General features: G+C 41.5%; 1 protein-coding gene across 3 annotated transcripts in view; it reads right to left on the minus strand.

Annotated features, from left to right (window-relative positions):
- Window positions 1-1,996: 1,996 nt before the first annotated feature.
- Window positions 1,997-25,506, minus strand: part of Nbea (neurobeachin) — a 492,297-nt gene continuing 468,787 nt past the window's right edge. For 2 of the 3 annotated variants that reach the window (XM_075950839.1, XM_075950838.1), the window contains exons 52-57: window positions 20,108-20,263; window positions 19,236-19,406; window positions 9,500-9,601; window positions 7,662-7,858; window positions 5,730-5,881; window positions 1,997-3,790 (exon numbers count right to left, since the gene is read on the minus strand). In XM_075950839.1, coding sequence (XP_075806954.1) covers window positions 3,700-3,790; window positions 5,730-5,881; window positions 7,662-7,858; window positions 9,500-9,601; window positions 19,236-19,406; window positions 20,108-20,263 — 869 coding nt within the window. In that variant the 3' untranslated portion in view covers window positions 1,997-3,699. The remainder of the gene's footprint in view (window positions 3,791-5,729; window positions 5,882-7,661; window positions 7,859-9,499; window positions 9,602-19,235; window positions 19,407-20,107; window positions 20,264-25,506) is intronic. The other variant, XM_075950840.1, reaches the window with a different exon arrangement.

Here is a 25,506-nt window from a genome sequence, read left to right on the forward strand (position 1 = left end):
GCCAAGTGTCAAGTGTGTTACAACAGTTTCCAGCAGAGTTTTATGACAGGGACACACTGGAGTATTGGTAAAGCAACACAGGGCCACCCCACAAGTGACCACCATGCAATTTCCTGTACAGATAAGCTTGTGCTGATTTACATTGCATCCCAGGGACAGTCAGTACTCACACTGCAGATGATTTGTGTATCCAAGAGCTGTCATCCCAAACTCAACTCCAGGAAGGGCAGAAACATCATGCTAAGGGTATGATATCCTAAAGATGGCCTTTTGAGGGTGGGGTAATTAGTATGCAAATTAGCACAGAAGACAGTAGAAATGGCCTTTCACTGAGTGACATTTAGGGTGCTGATTATAAATAAATTCACTTACTCAGTCTTACCCTACCTCTCTTCCTAATCAGGGCATACGATTCTTTTGAGGCCTTTCTTAGCATGGTGGTACCTAAACAAGTGGGTGAGACAATTCTAGATGCTGTTATTAGGCTTACAGAACTCAGTTTCTATAACACAGGGGCATCTGTTTTTGCTGTTTCTTTCGTACAAATAGTTGTCACACTACCTAAAATGGCACTCTGACTTCACTGACCTCAAAGAAGAGCTGAATCTGTTTGTTAAAGTTTGTGTAATTAAGTTGTTTTTATTATAATGTTGCATGGGAATGGGTTTGGGGTACCTGTGCCTGTCAAACGAGACTGTGCATGACCAGCGAGTTGAAATCAATTTAATGAGGTGTGGGATGGGCTGATGGGAGCAGCCTGGGCGTTCGGGAAGGAGGAACCCTGGGTACAAGGGTGCTGGGCTTCTCAGAGGTTGCAAATGTGAAGCTTGTTTTTGGTTTGAGACAGTTCCTCAGGCAGCACAGCCTGCCCTTGAACTTGCTGTGTTGCTGAAGATGATCTTGAACTTCTGATCCTCCTGCCAGGACCTCCTGAGAACTAGCATTACAGATAACCTGGAATTAATTGCACCTGGTTTATTCCATGCTGGGGATTGAACCCAGGCTCTTGTGCATGAATACAGGGCGCTCGAACAATTGTGCTACGTACTCAGCTCGGCAAGTGGACAGAATGGCCAAGGGTGTGGCCAAGCTTGTGTATGCATGCACATGCACATACACACACAGAAAAGTAGAAACAGAGATGGGGGAGGGAAAAAGAGAGAGAGTGAGTGTGCACACACACGCACACGTGTGTCTGAGCCAACTGTGTCCCTCTGAAGGACATTAATTAATCAAGGGCAAGACATATCTGATCATGTGGGGGCTGAGATCCTATGTCATGCTTTTTAAGGCACCTGGATGCTTTTCTTAAGCTCAACAATCCTCTTCCCAATACTTTAGAGAGGGTTCTGAAGGAGGCGGAGCAGAGGACAGCACAGAGAAGTCAGATTAGAGACCAGCATCAATTAGCAGTTTCGGGTGACGGTGCTGGGAAGGAGAGTGTGGTTTCCAGGTGTTTTAGGCAGTGATTGACTTACTGGAATAACTGACAGTTACCACATGGGCTGGGCTAAAGGAGCTCTGGAGCCTGTGATAGCTGACAAGTTTCTGGCTTTGGAGAAGGATGGAGAGAGGGCCAGTCCTTCTTGGGGTTCCATTACCCCTATCCTTTCCATTACAGGATGCCAATGGCAGCCTTTACCTGCCTGGCACCCACCTTGCTTTGGCCAGCGGTTGCTCAGCTCCTCCAGACCTCAGTCCCTGCCTGAGTTATCTGGCTTGATGAAGAACTCAACAAGGTGTTTTTTTTTTTAAGATAAGAATGTCATTATCTGATCATACTCATTCACGAAGCTATGTCCTTTATCACTTGGTTCCTGTCCCTGTGGCTCCAGCGCCCACATTCCTGGCAATGGACCAGACTGCTTGCTTTGTTAGGGCTCTAGTCATGGTTCTGCATGTGAGGCCCTCACACGAGGCAATGCTCATTTCTCAAATTCAAGGGCCAGTGTAAGGAATGTTGTCACTGAGCTATCCAGTGACATGTGAAGCAATATGAATTCTTTGCATATTTTATTTTTCTTTTTTTGATTTCCAACTCACACACATCTGGCATATTTTACATCTTTGCAATAAAACATGGTTACAATAGCTTAAGGAATTTATATATCCAAAATATTTCACCATGATCTCAAGATGAAATGACCTTGTCTTCCAGATGTTCAGTGCCTTCCCAATTCTAAGCTACAAACTCAAGATATTGCTCACAGCCTGGTGATGATAACGTAGTCAGTACACTGATTTCCCATAATTCCAGAATTTCATAAATACAAACAACAATGAAGAAGGAATAATTCAGTGCTAAAACGTTCTAGTACAAGGTGGATGACAAATAAGTAATCACAGCAATAAATAATGATATGTGTCTGGTGCAAAGTGCCAATACAAAGAACCCATTATCCTGCTTTATCTTTTGAAATCAATGGCTGCAAGTGAGTGAAATTCTGAGAAAATTACATTCCTGTAACATGCCTCATAGCCCTACCAACACGATATGTACATCTATGACAATACAGTCACCAAATATACAAAGAAGAAACATGAAGAAAATGTATAGACCCCTGGGTGATAGCTGGATCGGGACGATGGATGGAAAAATCATTTGAGAGCCACCATTCTATACTGTAAAAGATGAAGCGCCTTAGGCTAGGCTTGTGGTTTTAGGTGAGAATCTCACAAGAAACGAAAGGGACAAGTTCAGTTATTGTTGTAATAAAGTCTGACTCATTAATTATTAAACTAAGCTATTTGAGAACCAAGGAGGGAAATGTTAGCATCCTCATCCTCTCCCAACATGGAGACAGGGCCAGTGGCTGACACCAGGGGAGAGATGTCCAGGTGATGGGAAGTTGATGCATTGGGTCTAATGATCATGACTCCCATTTCCACAGTAGAAACCAGGCCCTCATCGCCAGGCTCCCTTCCTGTTGCATCTTCAGGTCCTAAAGGGTAGGGCTGAATTTTCTTTGTATAAAGTACCAACAATGGCAAATAATGGCTTAGTATCCAAACGCTATATGAGCAAACTTTACTTAGAAGGGATGGATTTAGATTAAAAAGCAAATCATATTTTGGTGAAAATGTCAAAATTACTGATTGAGCCCAAATTCAACCCTTTGAACAAGCTGCGTCCTTTCCATTCTCTAGCTTGAATGCACCAGTTCCATCAAAACTCGGGGAGTAGGGAGCATGCGGGTTCTAACTCCACAGTAAATTAACAAAGGCCGCTCTTTCTTTATACAAGGTTTCACTTTTACAAAAGTATCCCTTTAAATAAGATGCATATGATGTACAAAGTATCAAACGTGGGTTTTGTTTTTCTCAGCTTGAAAAGAGGCTGGAAATGGGATGCAGGTTAGGTTCAAAGCTTAAACCTTGTAACAACTGGACACAAGGTTCCTCAGAATTGTCAAAAGTCTCTTGTGAGGCTTCCTACAACCTTTCTCAATAAACGACAATATATGAAATAATTACCAAAACGTCTCCTAATTCAGATAATTTACATGATATGAGCTTGCTTGACAGCAGCTGGTGTTCAGTCCTGGAAAAACAGGATGAAATGGCTCCTGACTATGATGTTCGGCGACTGCTGGGTGGGATGATGTACAGAGCCGATGTGGACGAGAGTCCCCACCAGAGGTACCGCCTTTCCACAGAGCACTTGTGCTCTCACGTGAACGTGGCCTCTGCAGCTTCTCTTCAGTACCTGTTCTGATGCTCATAATGCCACCGATTAAAATCTATATTAAAAGCTACAATGCTGCCGGAAGCCATGCCAGTGATCAGAGTCCTGTAAGAGCAGAGATGGCGGTGAAGAGAGACAGGAAAATAATCCACACTTGCCACTTTCTACTGGACACGGGCCTTATCTCAAAAGTCCCCACATCTTAACTGAGAGAGGTCTCGCATTTGTTCTTGATTCTGCCAAGAGCTGCTCAGCTAGTGGAGAGTCCTGCTAGAGAACATTAGTCAGGCCCATACAACCACACATTCCAGTGTGACGTGGGCTCTGCTGCCTCCAGAAGTTGTATGTATGGTCTATCCATATCCTCCTCTGGGACAGGCTTTCTGTACAATTTCTGTACAATTCTGGCCTTTATTTCTCAGTGTCCTTAACTACTCCATCCCTTACCTACTTGCCATATACCCTGATATGGGGGGTAGATATATGAGCCGCCAGTTTTCCTGAATCCTCGGGTACCAATTTCATTTTGTCTCCCAGATAGCTTAGCCACTGTACACGGCAGGCGGTATCATTAAAACCTCCAAACTTAGTGCATCCATCCTGAGTCATTGTAGTCAACATACAGGTGAGATAATCTCTGTCCCCTCTTACTTGCGCCTCCTAAACAAACAAAGGCTCCTTTCTCTGGGATGGCTCACTACAACTGACTACATACAAGTCTCCTGACATTCTGCCGTGATGGAGCAGCGTGCTTAGCTGTTAGTCCAGACCATCTTCAGACAAGTGTGTCCTCAACATACTTCCCCAATAGGTGTCTACCAGTTATACTTTCTGTGTATGAACTGTCCCAACGTAGCACTGCGTTGCACCATACATATAATCAAAATTAAGAATGGGATTAAAATGGAACCTTTCCTGCACTACTGTTGCTCTACACGTGTTCGCTGATGCCCACTCTGACCCAGCCTGACAAATGGCTCCTCCTCAGCTTCTCACATGGCCAATCATTTCCTCCCAGGGTCTGGTCCTGCTCCCCTGCCATTCAATTAGATTACAGTCGTGGAATGGGTCACTTTATCATGTACCCTTAGCATTTGGCAGGACACTTCTGCTAAATACTGGTAACAGCAAAAAAGCATGTGAATCAATTGAAGGACAAATATTTAATCTACTTGAGAAGATGTTTAAAACACACTAAAAAAACACTCATGTATACACAAAGAATTAGGAAGTAAGTCACACCTATTTACTAGTCTACTTCAATGGTAACAATAAGCTTCCCTTAAAAATTTTTATTCCTCAGACTCCAAGTCACACTGTCTTTTTCTTGTGTGTGTGTATGTGTGTATCTGTGTGTGTATGTGTGTATGTGTGTGTATGTGTGTATCTGTGTATGTGTGTATGTGCATGTATGTATCTGTGTATGTGTGTGTATGTGTATGTGTGTATGTAATGTGTATGTATGTGTGTGTATGTGTATGTGTGTATGTATGTGTGTGTATGTGTATGTGTGTGTGTGTGTATGTGTGTATGTGTGTGTGTGTAGGTCAGAAAACTACTTTGGCTTTATGCCTCAGACACTCTCTGTCTCTCTCTCTGTCCTGGAGCCCATGGACAAGGCTAGGCTGGCTCACAAACCCCAGGGATCATCATGTCCCATTTCTCCAGGGCTAAGGTTACAGTGTACACACCATGTCTGGCTTCTTTATGTAGTTCTGATATTTAAACTTGAGTACTAATACCTACACGGCAAACAGTTTACTAATTGGATCTTCACTCTGCTTTTCTTGATGTCCTCTGTACCATTCTATTATACTGTAAAAGTGCTTCATTTATTTATTATATGTGTTAATACTTACAATATTTCAAAGCTAATATTTTCCAAGAAACTTTTCCTTTAGTAGAAAAGTTGGGGCTTCCTTGGGTTCTTACTTATCTCCAGTTTGCCCTTTCTGTGCTGCTCAATCCTTAACTTGGATGGGATGAGGAGAATGCCATGCTTCCGACCTGTTCCAGTGATCACACTGCCCTTGACATGGCTCACCTTTGGTCATGGGATAAGTCCATTGCTCTAATGCCAGCATCACATCCGGGGTAAATGTACAGCTGCTTGAAGTCACAGGCCTGCCAGACCTCCACCACACCATTGTCCCCTCCAGTCACCAAGTTCTGTCCATCGCTGCTCAGGAGAATAGCCTTCAGAAAAAAAGGCAGAGATCAATGATCTCTTTGTTTCTGGTGAATGGCCATGACTGAGCAGCAATTAGCTGAACAGTCACACAACTTCCCTAGTATATGCAAGCTTAATCAACCATCCAAACAACCACCAATACCCAACCAACTACCAGCCAATCAACACCCACTCACCAACCAAACAAGCACCAGGTAACCAACTGTGAAAGAGCCAACCAACCACTAAACAACCAAGCAACAACTCACCAATCCACATCCAACTACTAATCAACCAACCAATGACCAATCACTCACCAACCACTAACCAATCATCAATCATCCATCAACCACCAATCAGCCAACTAATTACCAGTCAACCAATCACCAATCAACCACCTACCAGCCACTAGCCATCCAATCACGAATCATCCACTAATCACAAACCAATGAACAGTCTACCAAGAAACCAAAAGACCACCAAACAACTACCTGGAAAGTACTGTCAATCTCCTTAACATTTTATTTCGCTAGATGTCTAAGTTACCTAGATCCAATCCACAGAACTTTCAATATGGAATCTATCAAGGTTTTTTGTTGTTGTTATTTTCACAAAGACATAGGATCTTATTAAAGTCAACTGAAAAGAATAAAATTTTTAAGGGGCTAAAGAGATGACGTAGTGTTTAAGAATGCTTCCTGTTCTTCTAGAGGACACAAGTTTGGTTCCCAGCAGCCATGGCTCACAATCACCTGTGATTCAAGATCCAGGGGATCTGATGCCCTCTTCTGGTCTCTGAATTCAAGTGTGCACACTCCCTGCTCCCCAAATATAGCATAATTAAAATAAAAATTTACTAATTTAGTTATAAAATTATGAAAGTCCCAATGAGAATGCTACCGATCTAATCTAGGTAGATTAGAGAGAACTTTGTGAGATGTTCTCAATCTGTGAGAACATTGCATTTTGTGAAACTCTTAACATTGCTAATGGAGACTTAGTATAAAGAGCAGAAATACATTTTACAATAGTTTTTAGTACTGACACACCAGGCATTGTACTTCATTTGTAAATGTGGGCAATAGGGAACTTGAAGCTATAGTCAGGGTTCTCAGGATAGGCCTCTTTGTTTTATAGAGCCAGGTGTCCTGGTCATTTTCTGTCTACTTGGCAGAACCCTAGATCTGGGAAGGAGGAATCTTAATTGAAAAAAATGCCTCCATAAGATTGGGCTGTAGGTAAGCATGTAGGGTATTTTCTTAATTAGTCATTGAGGTGGGAGGGCCCAGCCTACTATAGATGGTGCCACCCCTGGGCAGGTAGTCCTAACTTGTATAAGCAAGCCATGAGGAACAAGCCAGCAAGCAGTGTTCTTCCCTGGTCTCTGATTCAGTTCCTACTTAGAGGTTTCTGCCTTAAGTTCCTGACTTCCCTTCATGGTGGAGTGTGATCAAGCTGAAATAAACCCTTTCTCTTCCAAGTTGCTTTTGAGCATGGTGTTTTATCAGCAATAGAAACCCTAACTAGGACAGCATGGGAACATGGAGCTGAGATCACTGTCTGTAAAGTGGCTTGGAATGACCGCCTCTAGGCAAACAGCTGTGGTCTCTAGAGTCTCACTTACTGAGCTGCTTAGTCAGGATCGAGAAATCTTGGGTTTGTTCAAACCATAACCATGAGTTTGCTTGCTTTCAAGCCCAGCATGTGTTTAAGTGGATGTTGGGGAAGCTCTACGCCAAGCCAATTTTATGTCAAGCAAGTTTGATTCCCGTGGCTTCTTGCTGCTCAACACTGATGGGTACTCACCCGAGTGGAATCATTGATCTCCATTTGAGCCAAAAGTTTTCCATTGATGCTGAAGTTGCTAAACCGTCCTCGCTCATAGTATATGATGCAGTGGCCTTCACTGGATACAGAAATCAAGCGTGGGAACAAGCAGTTTTCTGGCCCTTCTAGGGCCCTCAGAAGGTCTCCAGTGATGGTATGGACAAGGCAAGGGCCTTCTGCAGTGAGAAACACAGGGGCCAGGCGAATTACAGAAAATACCAGGGCCACCAACCCCAAACAACAGAAGTGTGCTGTGGTTCTAACACTTATGCACACCCACGTCACCCACCTACACTCACACACACAAACACACACGTGATGCAGCACCCAGGGTTCTCTAAAGCTCTAATCTCTTCTCCCACCTCCAACAACAGTCATCACCACAAGCTTTAGTTCCCAAGTCAAATGAGCAAAGAGTGTGCGCAAGGAGTTTGCTCTGCGGTTTCTAAAAGGTTCTCATTAAGAAAGTGATCAGAGCTGTTGCTACACTTTCCAGCTGCATTAGATTTCAGCTTCACAGTACAGACATGTCATTGCCAGGCGAACTTTGCGTTGGTAGTTTATATGTAAGGTGTAAATGTATAATTAAGAAGTTAAATAATTAATTCAAACTACAGAAATACATTTTGCCTTTTAATATTAACAGTGGGGCAAAAGTGTAAAGGGTATAGAGAAAGGCTTATCTAATTTCAGGGCAATTTTATGGCCTTGGAAAATATATTAAGAAAATATATTAAGTTTCCACTGACCTAATCATGGAAACAAATGCTGTAACTTCATACTATATGCCCGCCTCTTTGCTCTCAAAAACCAAAGCCTGCAAAAACTGTGGTTATTTTTTTATTGGTCAATTGATTTGAACAGCCACGTTTTTACACACACAAAAAGGTGTCAATATCAAACTCTCTCCCCTGTTAATCTCTCCCCTGACTAAAAAGGAGAAAGCTATAGAGACTTGTGGGAAATCCCTTTGCCATCACCACTTGTAGGAAAACAGCGTTTTGCTTACACCCGCAGAGCTAGGCTCACTTGTTCTGAAATGCAAAGCAAATGGTCTCTTGTCCTTAGACTGTTCATACTCCATCATGCTGCTGAACAATCTTTGACAACAATATCTGACCATCTAGAGTCTTAGACCTTGTTAAAAATGAATATAAAATAGCACTCCCCCCCCCAAAAAAAAACTTCAAGGAATTCTCACTGAAAATAACAATGCTAAGCCCTTCCACCTCTTGGGCTCTAGGCTTCTGCTCAGCTTTGCTAGCCTCTTCCACTCTCGCCCTTATGGTCTTTCTGCCTGGAGAGTTCCCACAGAGGTGTGTAATCCCTGCCAGAAAAGCCAAGAACCACCTAAATTTCCTTTTTAGATGACAATTCTCCCACAAAGGCAAAGAAGCAGACTGTGTCTCCTTTCCCTCTCTCCTTGCACAGTCAGTTTTGCATAGAAAGAATCTGTGAGGATGTGAAGGTACTAAGGCCAGTCTAGTGAGTAACTCGATCCAAGCTCCCAGGGCATTAGTGATATGCCTCCTTTGCCTTTTGAATGTGCCTTTTCATGGCTGCATCATAAAGATTCACTGCAAATTTAATTTATCAGTGTCTGGGTTAGAATGCTGGTGACCACACTGTAAACTTTTAACCATATTTTATGTCAATGCTGGTAAACATTACTAATCTTTGATAAAACTAAGCAACTGCAGAGAACCCAGATGCTACATCTGTCTGTGTTGAATCTCTGGAAGAAATCAACAAGAGCCACAGTTAGCGAGAAAACGCTCACTGTCTAGAGGTGGGACATGAAGGAAATGGTTTCCGACCTTTAGCACCACTGATAACGAGTCCGAGTTCCGCGCAGACGGAGACACAGACGACTTCATGGTCATGGCCTGTGAGGACAGCTCTGGGCGCAGGATAGTCACCTACAAAGAAGCAGCAGCAGGGCATCACTGGAGACCAGAATAGACACGATGAGAAGGACATTTCCTAGCGGTACGGCCAGAGCCACTCACTTTACCTTTCTGCCTGTCCCTCGTGTGTGACATGGCATAAGTACTATCCTGCAACAGGGCGGCTGGGACAGCTAGGACATTAACCCATGCGCATGCTCAGAGTGTCAGTGGCTAGTCTCTCACTCAGCAGTTATGAGTGGGATTATGTAGTCGTGGCAATGTCCTGCGAGGTCATCTCACTGTCTCTAGTTCCAGCTTAAATATGCACATGGGAGACACAGAGCACTGGGCAACAGTAAATGGTTCCTGATGTACACTGACAAAAATTAACTCAAATCCCATGGCGCAGCAACTGGCTCAGATTCCAGATGAGCACAGGTTAGGGACTGGAGTTCTTTCAGCACACATATGTTTTCCCGCTATTATAGACACAGGATGGTTCCGTTACCTATTCCTACTGTCATCTTCAGCATATACCAACTTAATACACATTTAGATTGGGTTGCAGCAGACTGTGTGACTTTTAAAGTGATTAATGTGACTTTTATTAGAATTCATTAAGCAAACTCTGACTTGGGATTAAGACAGAATTTCCAACCATTTTTGAAAGGAACTACACAAGCTGCTGCCATCTTGTAATACAGATTTACATAAAGTGGGATTCTCAGCATTGAGAACAATAAAGCCAGAATGTCCATGGAGTCTGAAAAATGGACACAATGTTCTACATCCTCCAGTGTCCAGAGCTCAACCAAGAGTTAGTTCTTCATGTTAAAACGAACCAGCAGCCCAATGACACTTGGCTTCCTCCTTTAATAAATGGTGAAATTAAAAGTATACCAAAGAACCGTTTTAATAGAAACATCTATGATTTGTTATGGGTAAATGTTTGATTTGTATACCTCTTTCTCTGCCTGCATAACTACGGTTGTATAAAAATGCCATGGGTGCAAAGGGGTCACAAGTGGAGGAGGTTTAAGAAACTGCCCTGTTTCAGTCTGTCCCACAAGGCTCCGGTGGCCACTGAGCCACTTCCAGTGTGCCTACTGTGACAAGAGCTGGATTGGACAAGAGCTTCCGTGTCTGTATCTCATGCTCTCACACTCACTTAGAAACAGCCCCTACACCTCCACCCAAACAGGCAGAGGTGAGCAGAAGCAGGAGGGGGTATGGGCAAAGTTGCAAAGGAAAGACAAGTGTCTGAATTTTCCCCTTCTTAGGAACAAAACTAGATAGGCAGTCAGGCTGAGTCGTCTTCCACTGACGCCCCCGTCTCTGCAGGCCTCGTCTCCATCTGCCTAGCTGCCTTCTGTCAGCAAGGGGCTGAGGCCAGAGTTACGGAAAGTGAGGATATGTAGCATTTGGTAGCAATATTAATGAGAGCTTATAACACCCGGTTTCCAGGAACAACACACTTGTTATTCACCCATGTCTCATCTTCCTTTTGTTGCTAAAGTAGTTATACTAAACTCATATGGTCAATGCCATTGGTTCATGTCATTGATTCTTTTCTTTTAGGAAAGAGTATGTATACAGAAAGCCACCTTTGTGTGTGTATCTGAACCAATTACTCCATTTTAAGTCACCAGTTTCATAGCCAATTGCTATTGCACCTTGAAGATCCACACTGTAGCCTGGGTATCATAACAGCATCCAACTCTTTCACAATTCTAGAAAATTTATGTTCTAAGAGATCAGTAGATACTTTCTTGAGGACAGAAAATTGTACGATTTTTTGTGCTAAATTTTATTCATTCTGATGAGACTAAAACTTCTCTCAAGTAGTTACACAGATGTAATCCCTCTGGTCATAACTATATTGTGAACTTTTTTCCTGTGCAAAGTTGCTCTAAGATTAATTGTGAGCAAGACTGTTTTTCTCTTGCTATGGTTGAGGAGTCCAAGAACACATTTGCAGGATGTGAGAATCACCCTCCTCTTCCTTTCTTTGTGATTTGGATGACAATTTTGTTCTCTTTAAAAAGAACCAAGTTGGTCTTCCAGCATAGCAGCCAGACTTGCCTTTGTTTCTGGAATTAGGGAATTTTTAAAATATTTATTACACATTAAGTATTTATATGTTTAAGATTTAAAAAATAAAATGAATTCCTTTGTTCTAAACCCTGCATAAGAAATGTAGAACTGTTAGTATGCCCTTTTTACACCTTAAAGAGCATCACATATATTTAAAGTTTTCTCTTCTGTTTGCTGTTTATTTTTGTGGAGTAGACTGATCAGCTTGGGAAGTTTTTTGAGTTCTTTGTCTGCTTTTTTTTTCTGTGAATTCTTTCTGGACGGGTACCTCTGCATACCGTGATCTTGTATTTCAGAGAAGGGCCCTAGGTTTGGGCCTCAGGTCTTAGCACTCCTCTTTCCAAGAACCACGTCCTGGCCTGAGACCTGGCACTCACTGTACAGGCACAGGTGTGGAGACTTGAAGGCTCAAGGGCTGGCATGTGCACCTGCTGCCTAGCTGTCCCTTCTGCACTAATGTGACTCGGGAGGGCTTCCTACTTTCTGCTTCTCTAGAGATTCTCATGTTGGGAGAGTTCTCTCAGATGCGTCACCGTGAATTCTCCTTTTGAAGCATTTCCAAACGCGGACTGGGAGAACGAGTACTGCAGCCCACAGCAGTTTGCCATCAGCTCGAAATCTATGCAAACTGTTGAAATGGGCTTTGAATAACGGTACAATATCTGTCGGTCTTGAGTTTATCTGAAACATATTCACAAAGCTGAAAAACTGTGCTTCTAAGATACCTTGAGTTTCTGTTTAAAGTGAGAATCGGGCGTTAATAGATGTGTGGGTGCACACTTGTGGGCCAGAGGTTGAGATCCAGTGTCTTTTATTGCTTCTTAGCCTCACTTTTGAGACAGGGTGTTTCAGTGAACCTGGACCTTGCTGTTTTGGCTAGAATGGCTGGCCAGTGACTCCCAGTGATGGGGATAAGTGCTCAGGGTCACTTCTGGCCCCCAGTGTGTGCTGGGGAATCCACGCACAGACTCCCTCACACTTGAGCTTCACACTCACCCACTTAGGCTTCTCTCCTAGACATATTTTCAGTCTCTGTGATTATTTTGATTATTTTGGAGAAAAATCCTGAAATTAAATCTCTAATAAATTGTTATTTCCCTAATATGCTATGAAAAAAGGATAAAGAATTAAGAAAAATGTACAAGACCAGTTTAAATTCCTTCTGTGACATATTTTCCACAAGGAAGAAAGCTCCTTGAAGACCTGTCTAGCTGCTTTCCATTATGATCTCCTCAGATCATGGAGGGTGGAACCTCTCTATGTGGTGCTACTTGGGTCCTGGAAGCACTGCCCTTTTCAAACTGCTCTAGGCTCAGCTGTAAAGTAAAGAAAATGTTCTTCAAAGCTTTGCGAGTGGGAAAATCTGCAGCAAGGACAAGTGCCTTTCCTACATTTCATCACCAGGGACAGATGTCACACACCCCAACAGTCACTCGAGATCTTGGTAATATCCTGTCACTGTCACATCACGGCTGATGGATGGAGCTCAGGGTTAAAGGGCCTGGCACAGAGGGAGGTGCAGGTGAGACCTCCTCTCCGAGGACCGCGGCACTTCACCCCTTCCCCGCTCATTTCCTCAAGGATGAGGAAACCTCATCTTGCCTCACTCCAGTGCTGTGGATGATAAGGAACAAATGCATCTGGTCCTCACAGGCAAGCACTGGGAATTCTAAAGAGAAAAGGCTTAAAATACAGAGTTCATCTCACCTTTATTAAAAGTCATTTCAGCATCCTTGAAACAGATGAAAACCCAAAAAGGCTGTCAATGCTGCACACAGACGTGGTAGGAGTGGTCTCATTAAGATGGTCTGTAGCTTTAAGAGATGGTCATCACAAAGACTGCTCATGGTTCTTATGGAAATAAGGGGACTTCCACCCTTCTAAACCAGCTAGGAATGAGTGCTGAGGCTGTGGGACCCAGCGTCCTCAGGGCTGGTCTGTGAGCATCAGAGGATGAGCCTCTTAGTGACACACACAGGTCAGACTTTACTTATGGCCTTGTACAGAATCGAGGCACAAACTATTTTCATTCATGCGTACACTAATAACATGATGGGTTTTTAATTTAAAGTTACAAAATCAAACATCAAATGTTATAGTAATTTCATTGACACAGTGATTTCAAATATTTACCAGAAACTTTCTCGAATAGCTAAGAACAGTGGCTGATAGGTTGGATCACACCAGTGGCCCATGATGGGATATCTTTAACCACACCTTCACAGGGGTCTAGGACTTCCTGGTCCCTCCTTTTCTACACAACAGCCACAAGATGCTCAGATACCCGAGTCTGTGAGCCAAAGTTGTCTAGTCAGAGAACACATTAGTCACTCTTGATATTCATGTTATATCCAACACAGGCTAAACATCTTTCTGAAAGTCTCAGGGCTACAAAGGGAGAAGACAATCAGAGGACAAGAGGAAAGCAGTCTCACTCCTGTCACCAACCCAAAAATGTCTCCACAGATGATATGGGATACTATGCAGAATAGTTTCATCCCTCCCTGTGCTAAGCTAGGATGATCCATTATGGGCATGGCCCATGAGGCCTCAGAATGTCCTGTGACTGAGAAGTATCCCCAGCTGCCCATGCTTTCTCTTCCTCTGACACCTAATAAAAGAACATGCTAACATTTACTACACCATAGGTAAGATCCTTGGACTGAGAAATGACTCAACTAGTTTCATATATATATATATATATATATATATATATATATATATATATATATATACACATACATATATACACACACACACACACTAAAACATTTGATGTTTGATTTTGAAACTTCAAATTAAAATCGCATCATATTTTTGTAAGTGTATGCATGAATGAAAATAATTTGTACCCGATTCTGTACAAGGCCATTATATATATAATATATATATATGTGTGTGTGTGTATTAATTTAATTAAAGATCACCTCTGTGCCAGTGTCGTCCATGCCCAAGCTCTTATCACATTGTGGATCAGTGGTGGCTGAGGGACTAGTTCTAGGATTGTCTCTGGATAAAAGGCTAGTGGCAGACAAAGAGCTGAACTCAGTTTGGTCGGTGTTTGGCTGAAGGCTGCAGCTGATAGGAAGGCCAGTGCCTACAGCTGACTTCACCGCAATGGGTGGCCAAAGAAGGTGTGTGTGCAGAGACGGTGTGTGTGCAGAGACGGTGTGTGCACAGCTGGATCCATCATTTCAGTCCTCTCCTTTCACAGTCTGCTCAGTGTTTACACATGCGCAAAGAGACCTGGGTTTAGAAAGTGGATCAGAGCAGCGTGTAACTTTTTCACACATATTACTCAGTGGATATTGGTGGATTTGATTTGAAAGATGAGCACTAAATCCCTTTTCAAGGTTTTATATTGCATGGTTTTAAAACTTTCATATGTATGTATCACTCAAAATAAACATTTAAATTACATTCTTTAAAGCAGATTGGTCTTGAGCTAAGGTCCTAATGCATTTTCGGGGTTTACTGAAGACACAATGATGTTAACTCGCTCCTCTTGTGACTATCTTGTTGGAAGCTACAGCACGTAATGAGAGCTGTCAAGTCCCAAGATCAATGAAACTCGTGCCCTGGGGATTCCACAGGAATAGCATTGATCTGGTTAAAGCTCACCAGTCAGAGATGGGCTGTAATATATTGCAAAGAAGGGCTCTAGAGGATAAGCGGCCAAGTCCAAGACACCTACCTGACAAAAAATTCAATCAGCTCCTAGCACAAATTGCCTGCCCTGTTCTGCGTTCTTTCATGCAGGAGGCTGCTTCCAATTAAAGTGCGCAAATTAATTTTTATCACTTCCAAATTAGTTTCAGAATTTGTGTAAGGCTGTTTCAGATGAAAGCACCTGTCCCTCATGTCTTTGCAAGTCTGTTATCTAGCCAGATATCTGTTATTTATCTATTGTAAATCTCCAGGATAATTTCCTATGTTCAATGCCACACGAAAGAATAACAATAGCATCATGAGTATAAAAAGCATTAATGAACAGGACCATCCGACTAGTACGAGCAGATAGCATTTATAGTCTGGAATTCTGTATCATAATCTGTTTGCAAATTTCTATTGTCTTTGTGACACAGCCATTGAAGTAAAGGAAAAAGAGACAGCATGAGACTTCTGAGATGTCTAAATCAGTTACGACAATTTATTTGACATAACTTGACATAACGAAACTAACCTTTCTATAGCTGCCTAAAAATCTAAACATTACTTATTTTTCTTTGTAGAATAAAGGCATCCATTGTTATGTAGTGCTGACAGCACAAAAGAAACAAGTATATTAAGGCCCTTTGACCTCATGGTTAGATTCCAGCGATACTCACATAAAATCAGACACAAATCCTCATTCCAGGCTGCTGGTTTGATGAACGAGTCTGGTTTGGTCTCTATACCATACAAAATGATTCAATGTCCATGGTAGGTTAATTCCCAGATTATAGCAGCTACTGGGCAACAGTGTCCCAGGTTGGGGTTCTCCTTAAGTCTAGATTATATACACCCTCCAAACCCAAGGGCATACATTATACCATACACTGTTACCAGTTTAGCATAAGTGACCTTTAGGTATTGAACAGCAATGATTTAGAGACAGACATGTACAATCTGGTCCTCTGACTAGATTAAAGTGGACAGTATTTTCACACGGTCAGTTTTTGATGACAATGACTGCGTGTTACGTCAGTACCACAGCCGGCACAGGTATGGCAGTCTATGTAAAGAGTGCTGTGGCTGCCTTTAAAAACATAGATTGACTCAGCTGCTTGAGCCAGGCATAGATATTTTGTGGAGACAGACTGTTGTAGAGAAGGGCATAAAACTATCAAATTAATGAAATATGAAATTTAAGGATTTTATTCTTGTGGTTATCCATCTGGCAAAAAGCAGAAAGTTTTTTGTTTTTGTTTTCTTCCTTAAACACAACTCATGAGTCCACAGGCAGAATGTGGAGTTCTGGGTGTGTATCCATGTACTGATGGTGGCAATACTACTTGACAGAGCTACCGAGTCACGGAAGCACTCAGTGTGCTTACTCACTCAGGGGCAGGACTTACTCCTGGAGGCTGGGGCTTCCTCTGTCTAGCGCACAACACAGGGACAGAGCAGGCAGCAGCACTTCTCAGCTGCTCTACCCATACTGTATCTTTTCCTCCTGCGTTTTCTAGAAGAGCACACAGCCATGCCCACATTTCATGTCATATTGAGGACTGCAGAGTGTGCTTTATGGAAATTTGTAGGTTCAAAGATGACAAAGTTTTTGTTTTTTGTTTTTTTTTTAAATCCATATATGGAAGCAACACTAAAAAATGTAGTGGCATTTCATTTTTATTTTAATAAATAAAGCTTGCCTGAAATTCAGAGAGTAAAACAGCCCCTCTGGTCAGCCGTACAGACTAGGCTGCAATACCACACACCTTTAATCCCAGTAGCCACACTAGTTTATCATAGAAAACGGGTGCTGCATGCCTTTAATCCCAGTGGTGCACGCCTTTAGTGTTAGCCCTAGAGAGGATTATGGAACAAGAGAAGACAGCTCTCAGAAGCAGTATCATTCTGAGATTCCTGGAGGCAGGATCGCAATTTTGGACTAAGCTTGATGTAAGAGCTGCCTGTTTTGCTTTTTGGATCATCAGGTTGAACCTTGAACCTCAATTTCTCTCTCTGAGTTTTTATTAATTGTGCTTCAGAAAAATATATTCTAGTAATTGGCTTTTTTGTTCATTTTTTTTTTTCGAGAGAGGGTTTCTCTGTGGCTTTGGAGCCTGCCCTGGAACTAGCTCTGTAGACCAGGCTGGTCTCGAACTCACAGAGATCCGCCTGCCTCTGCCTCCCGAGTGCTAGGATTAAAGGCGTGCGCCACCATCGCCAAGCTGGTAATTGGCTTTTTAAGGATAATCTTATCCGTGTCTAAGGCTGAAATAAAATGCTGCTTTTTAACTCAGGATGTGAAGTTATAGGCCTTTAATCTGAGCACTAGAGAGGCAGAGGAGGCCAGTCTGGTCTACATAGGGAGTTCGAGGCTAGCCAAGGCTACAAAGTAAAACCCCACCTCTAAAAACACTGCTTCCAAAAATAAATATTATATTAACAACTTCATTCGTATTGATTCACATAAGCATTGGGCATTTACATAGGGGCTTTACCTATTCTTAGTTTTTTTAGATTTAACGTTACTGAAGGATCAGTACTTGTAATCTTTAAGGTTAAATACACCTTACATTTTAGTAAAGCTAACACAGATCATTAGTATAATTTAATGTTTTCTTTAAGATATTTTACCTAATGATAGTATGTAACATAAAATCTCATCTTTGCTACCAGATGGTAGCTCTTTAAGACATGAATTCCCATTTAAAAGAGTTATTTTTAAAATTATGTGCAGCTGTGTCGGGTATACACCTGTGCATACAGGTGCTCACGGGTCAGAGGCATCAGGCTCCTCTAACTGCAGTTACAGTGGCTGAACCTCCTGAGGGGTGGGTGCTGGGAATCAGACTTGGGTCCTCTGCAAGAACTTGGATCCATCTCTATAGCCCTATAAATTCCTTTTTTGGATTATCCCTTCTGAGTTTCATTTTGAAGACGTTAATTAGGTATAAAACTTTTTTTCTGTTGCTTTTTAAGATTCCTTTTTCTTATACTGCATAATTTTTGTCAATGCATACATAAGATGCTTGGCCATGTTTAGGAGTGCCATAGTACTACAGAGATAAAGGACATTTGGAAACATAAGATGGTATGCTTAGATACAACACATATACCAACACTCTGTGTGTGGAGTGATGGCCCCTCCCTCACCACACAGTAGAACTCTGCTACAGATGAGATAGGGATTTTGGAAGTGAACATAAGGATATTGCCTTGTTTAAATATATCAGGAAGTGTTCATTGATAATGTAGAATAGGCAACAAATTTTTTTAGCATGTTAAAAAAAAAAAACCTTGAGTCAACTGTCAGACCCCACTCCATAGTGTAGGCTAGAGGCCTTCATTTTTCACACTTTTCTCTCCCCACACAAAGAGGTAAGCATCACTTTGCAGCACACTTTCCACTCCAGCTATGGAGGCTGAGAACAAACTCCAGCGTATTCAATGCAGGTATTTCTGCAGTTTCTGTACTATGAAAGGGGCCTTGGTTCCTGTCCATCAACAGCCATCTCCTGTTTTGGAGCATTCCAGATAAAATACACACAAAGCTGGAAGAAGTGTGGGACTTAAAGGACATTCTTGCCAACTCTCCTGACACAGGGCACCGATGAACAGAAGTACCCGAGAGACCATCCCAGGCAAGGCCACTGATGTAGAGAAAAGTATTGAGCCACTTGACTGAGGCACAAATGAAAAGCTCACTGAATTTTAAGGAAGGCAGAGATTATACTTTCAGCACGAGAAGACCTGGGCCTCCCCCAGGCCAAAGTCACAGAAGTTGCTCATGTTTACACTTGCTTTTTCACGTAAGCTTTCATGTTTTCAGTTCTTTACAGATTCCATAAAAATGAAGGGAAGAAAACAACAAAACTCGCTGAGTCACATGCTGTCGGAAAGAACCATTGTTGGAAACACTTACTGCTATTGGGGTTGTCGCCAATGATGTGGTGCCTCCCACTCCAATACCAGAGAAGCAAGGTGGCGTCCCGAGATCCAGACACGATGTAGCAGTCCCCACCGATGTAGGATTCGGACCTGGCCAGGCATGTGACCACATCCCAGTGGCCAAACACAATCTGCGTCAGTTTCCCTGTGGCACAAAATGACAGAATTTAGACTCATTGTCTTTATGGAAATAGACATAATTTTATTTTATTAATTTGTGAAAAGAAGCCACAGACTCTCAAATTTGCAAGAAATTCAAGTCCATTCACAGGTAACTTCTAAGGAAAGGTCTTATAAAATGAGACAATCAAGATTTTTCTCCAGAATTTGGGTCTGACAATGGAGGGTTTTACTTTTTACCCTGGATTTGAATGCGAGGAGGGGCCAAAAGCATCACTGAGATATAAACTCGGGTCAGTGTGAGTTCAAGCAGTTACAGTGTGGTAACTGAGTTGGCACAGCATGGACTCTCTACATTATCATGACTTCACATCAGAGAAGATACAGTCTTTGTGAATGCATGTGTGGTATGTGTGTGTGTGTGTGTGTGTGTGTGTGTTTATGGGCATGTGTGTGCACCCATGAGTGGAGGCCAGAGGTTCGTATCAGAAGTTTTCCACAGTCATTTTCTGTCTTAGTTTGGAGACAGGGCCTCTCACTGAACCTAGAGCTTGCTAATTCAGTTAGACCACTGGTCAAGAGCCCAGGGATTCTCCTGTGTCCGCCCCCTCAGTGCTGGGATGATAGGTGAGTACAGGCTTATGTGTGGGTGCTGGAGTGAGAATTCAGGTCTTCAAGCCTCTACCATCTCTTGAACACTGAGAATAAACTTGCTGTGAAGATTACCAGTTTCTGTAGAGTAAACTCTGAAACTCTTATCCCAAAACCCGCAGATGAGAATGTAGCGATTATCTGCTGTGACCACAAAGCAGTGGGCATTGATCTGGATGCTCTGGTCCACAAGGTCTGTGATCTGCCGTTTGTTCACACCAGAATTATTTGCTAAAAATAAACATAAAAGAAAGAGTTTACATGTTCCTTCTGTTTCTATTGTGTGCAGCAATTTGAGGAGTATTAGTACTAGTTCTTTGAAAGTCTTGTAGAATTCTGCATTAAAACCATCTGGTCCTGGGCTTTTTTTTTTTTTGATTGGGAGACTTTTGATGACTGTTTCTATTTCTTTAGCAGTTATAGGTCTATTTAATTTGCTTATCCAGTCTTGATTTAATTACCCTGCTACCCAAACCACACAAAGACATTCTAAGAAAGAGAATTATATACAAACCAATCACACTCATAACCATTGATGCAAAAATACTCAATAAAATACCAGCAAACAAAATCCAAGAACACATCAGAAAAAACATCCATCATGGTCAAGTTGACTTCATTCCAAAGACACAGGAATGGTTCAATATATAAAAATTTGTCCATGTAATCCACAATATAAACAAACTATAAAAATATGATTATCTCATTAGATGCTGAAAAAGCTTTCGACAAAATACAACACCCCTTTACAATAAAAGTCCTGGAGAGAGCATGGATACAAGGAATATATGTAAACATAATAAAGGCAATATACAGCAAGCCAACAGCTAACACCAAACTAAATGGAGAGAAACTTAAAGTGATCCACTGAATTCAGGAACAATATAAGGTTGTCATCTCTCTCCATATCTATTCCATATAGTTCTTGAGGTTTCAGCTAGAACAATAAGACAACAAAAGGAGATCAAGGGCATACAAATCGGAAAAGAAGTCAGACTTTCACTATTTGCTGATGATATATGATAGTTTATATAAGCGACCCAAAAAATTCTACCAAGGAACTTCTATAACTCATAAACACCTTCAGTAATGGAGAAGGATACAAGATTAACTCAAAAAAAGATCAGTAGCCCTCCTTTACACAGATAACAAATTGGCTGAGAAAGAAATCAGAGAAACATCACCCTTCACAATAGTCACAAATCACATAAAATATCTGGGAATAACTCTAACCAAACAAGTAGAAGACTGTATGATAAGAACTTTAAATCTCTGAAGAAAGAAATTGAAGAAGACACCATAAAATGGAAAGGTCTCCCATGCTCTTGGGTAGGTAGAATTAACAGTAAAAACGGCAATGTTACCAAAAGCAATCTACAGATTCAATGCAATGCCCAATCAAAATCCCAGCAAAATTCTTCACAGACCTCAAAAGAATAATATTTAACTTCACATGGAAAAGCAAAAACCCAGGATAGCCAAAACAATCCTGTACAATAAAGGAACTTCTGGAGGCATCACAATTCTTGACTTCAAACTCTACTACAGAGCTACAGTACAGAAAACAGCCTGGTATTGACATAAGAACAGACAGGATGAACAATGGAACCAAATCAAAGTTCCAGATATTAATCCACACACCTACGAACACCTGATTTTTGAAAAATATAAAAAATATAAAATGGAAAAAAGAAAGCATATTCAACAAAAGCTGCTGGCATAACTGGATATCAACATGTAGAAGAATGAAAATGGATCCATACCTACTGTCATGCACAAAACTCAATTACAAATGGATTAAAGACCAAAACAGAAAGCCAGCCACACTGAACCTCATAAAAGAGAAAGTGGGAAGTACACTTTAATGCATTAGCACAGGAGACCACTTCCTAAATATAACCCCAGTAGTACAGACACTGAGAGAAACAATTAATAAATGGAACCTCCTGAAATTGAGAAGCTTCTGTAAAGCAAAGGACATGGTCAACAAGACAAACAGCAGCCTACAGAATGGGAAAAAGATCTTCACTAACCCCACATCAGATAGAGAGGTCTGACCTCCAAAATATACTAAGTACTCCAGAAATTGGTCATCAAAATAACAAATAATCCAATAAAAAATGGGTTATTGCAAACCTAAACAAAGAACTCTCAACAGAAGAATCTAAAATCGCTGAAAGATACTTAAGGAGGGCTGGAGAGATGGCTCAGTGGTTAAGAGCACTGGCTGCTCTTCCAGAGGTTCTGAGTTCAATTCCCAGCAACCACGTGGTGGCTCACAACCATCTGTAATGAGATCTGGCGCCCTCCTCTGGGGTGTGGGCATACATGGAGGCAGAATGTTGTATACATAATAAATAAATAAACCTTTAAAGAAAGACACTTAAGGAAATGCTCAACATCTTTAGTCATCAGAGAAATGCAAATCAAAACAACTCTGAGATTCCATCTTACACCTATCAGAATGGCCAAGATCAAAAACACTAATGATGACTTATGCTGGAAAGGATGTGGGGTAAAGGGAATCCTCCTGCATTGCTGGTGGAAGTGCAAGCTGGTCCAGCCCCTTTGGAAATCAGTATGGCGATTTCTCAGAAAATTAGGAAACAACCTACCTACCTACAAGAGCCAGGAACACCACTTTTGGGTATATATCCAAAGGATGCTCAATTGTGCCACAAGGACATGTACTCATCTATGTTCATAGCAGCTTTGTTTGTCATAACCAGAACTTGGAAACAATCTAAATGCCCCTTGACCAAAGAATGGATAAGGAAAATGTGGTACATTTACACAATGGAGTACTACCCAGCATAAAAACATAATGGCATATTATAATTTGTAGGCAAATGGATGGATCTAGAAAACATCATATTAAGTGAGGTAACCCAGACCCAGAAAGACAAATATCATATGTACTCACTCATAAGTGGCTTTCAGACATAAAGCAAAGATAAACCAGCCTACAAATCACAATTCCAGAGAACCTAGACAACCCTGAGGACCCTAAAAGAGACTTACATGAATCTAATCTACATGGGAATTAGAAAAAGACAAGATCTCCTGAGTAAATTGGGAGCACGGGGACCATGGGAGAGGATAGAAGGGGAGGGGAGAGGAGAAAAAATGTATAGTTCAATAAATCAATTTAAAAATAAAAAGAATAAAGATAAATAAACCACATGCTGACTCTCCACAAAGGAGGAGGAGGAGGAGGAGGAAGAAGAAGAAGAAGAAGAAGAAGAAGAATGTAGATTCCAAAAAGTTTCATCATGCATACCCTCAGGGAGGGAAAACAAGTTTGTGCTTCACTGATGTAGAAATGGACCTTCTTTGTGTGTGTGTGTGTTGTGTGATCAGGGTTTTTTGTTGTTGTTTTCTTTTTCCTTATTTTCTTTCTTTTTTAAAAAATATTTATTTATTTATTATGTATACAATATTCTGTCTGTATGCCTGAAGGCCAGAAGAGGGTGCCAGACCTCTTTACAGATGGTTGTGAGCCACCATGTGGTTGCTGGGAATTGAACTCAGGACCTTTGGAAGAGCAGGCAATGCTCTTAACTACTGAGCCATCTCTCCAGCCTCTCTTTCTTTTCTTTTCTTTCTTTCTTCTTTCTTTCTTTCTTCTTTCTTTCTTTCTTTCTTTCTTTCTTTCTTTCTTTCTTTCTTTCTTTCTTTCTTTCTTTTTTCTTTTTGGTTTTCCAAGACAGAGTTTTTCTGTGTATTCACTCTGTAGATCAGGCTGGCCTTGAACTCACAGATATCTGCCTGCCTCTGCTTCCCTGAGAGGTGGGATTAAAGGCTTGCACCACCACCTCCCTGCTAGAAATGGACTTTCAATGGTGCAAAATTGTTAAGATTTAGACTTTTTCCTCAAGGAATATACATTTCTTTAGTAACAATGATTATTCACAAGCTATATCATATACTTAAAAACTATGTCAGCAAACTCAGCTCTTCCATCACCAAATGAGAACAGATAAGGGATCCAAGATAGTAATTTAAAACATATAAAAGTATTTAGATGCTTTTGGTTTTATACATGCATGATATGCTTCAGTTCATTAGTGTCCAGTAAGAACCAGGTGGAGGTAAACTTGTACATAATCAAAAAGTATCTTAATGTTTGCTCCATCTGTCACTTGCCCACGGCACATTTCAATCCACAAGAAAAGCTGGCAGAGAGCTGCTGGTGTGATGTGGGGAGCCCACAGGGAGCTTCAGGTCAGTAGCTTTAAAGACCTGGGTTGTCAACACACACAAGGCCTTTGAAGCAAGGCTGGCAGGGGAGGAGACCAATAAAAGAGATGGGAAAGCGATTGGGGGGGAGAGAGACAGGCAAAGAATCAGTGTGCAGCCCTGGGAGTAAATCTGAATATAGCCAGGAACTCAGAGACATCTATGATTTCCCCAGTGCCTGTCTGGATGCCAGCCTGTCCCCTAAGCTGCGCCATCCTTTCAGGAAAATCCCTTCCTGAATTCTTAAACAGGAAGTGCAGGTGTGGAAGGTCACCACCAGTAGGCTCTAATAGCAATTAAATCACTGAGCTTCTCTATGTAGATATCTACTAAAGCTGCAAAGTAACTGAAATAACTGCTTGGTAAGGAGTAAGAGAGAATTGACATTTAGAAACATAGGAAGTCCTGGGCAGAACTGGTGTCGGGTTACTGAGAGCAGAGTCAGTAATTGTTCTGTGGTCACACACTAGCTACCCATTTCATTGTCAGTGTCTGGAAGACAGACAAGCAGCAAGGATAGACTAAGGAACTGTCTTAGTCCAAAAGCTTGCATCTTTGCAAGGCTGTCTTGTTGGGGGTGAGAATAAGAGGAAGCCAAGACCCGCCTGTCAGAACAAAATAAAATCGAAACCAATGGAAGAACAGAATACCACAGATTATATACAACTCAGCAACTTTTTAAAGCGTTTCGAGGTTTCTTTTAGTTTAATTTTCTAAATAAACCCACAAACCAGGAGAACAGACATCACCACAAACCACTTCACAGATATAAAAACAAGGGCTAACATGTCTATGGACCACACAACTGTAAATGGTTGTAGCTCAGGAGTTTGCAATTCAGGTGTCTTTACTTAAAAAAAACAAGTTTAGCCCCATCAACTAGAATTTCTTTTAGAAGGTGCTTTTCAGTATTAATTTACCTTACCAACTTCTTTACCTTAAATAATATAAGGTTGTTAAAAATATCTGCGGCTCAAACACGGACAATGTGTAATTATTTGCCTTTTACTATTCAACTTACATATCTCCTAAAACATCAAGAAAATGGCATAAAGAGTTGGTTTAATAGCAAAGCATTCTTGGATTGCATGCAGAGACTAGCAAAGCCTTTTGACAATTAGCTGTCATTGTCATGTTGATGCTGTAATGTATCACTCAGCTGTATTTTGAGACAAACAACCAGGTGAGAATGTGCAGACAGATGAGGTTTTAAAATGCATCTTCGTTAGCTGCCG

Source organism: Microtus pennsylvanicus, chromosome 16 (assembly GCF_037038515.1).
Source record: "Microtus pennsylvanicus isolate mMicPen1 chromosome 16, mMicPen1.hap1, whole genome shotgun sequence".
Lineage (NCBI taxonomy): Eukaryota > Metazoa > Chordata > Mammalia > Rodentia > Cricetidae > Microtus > Microtus pennsylvanicus.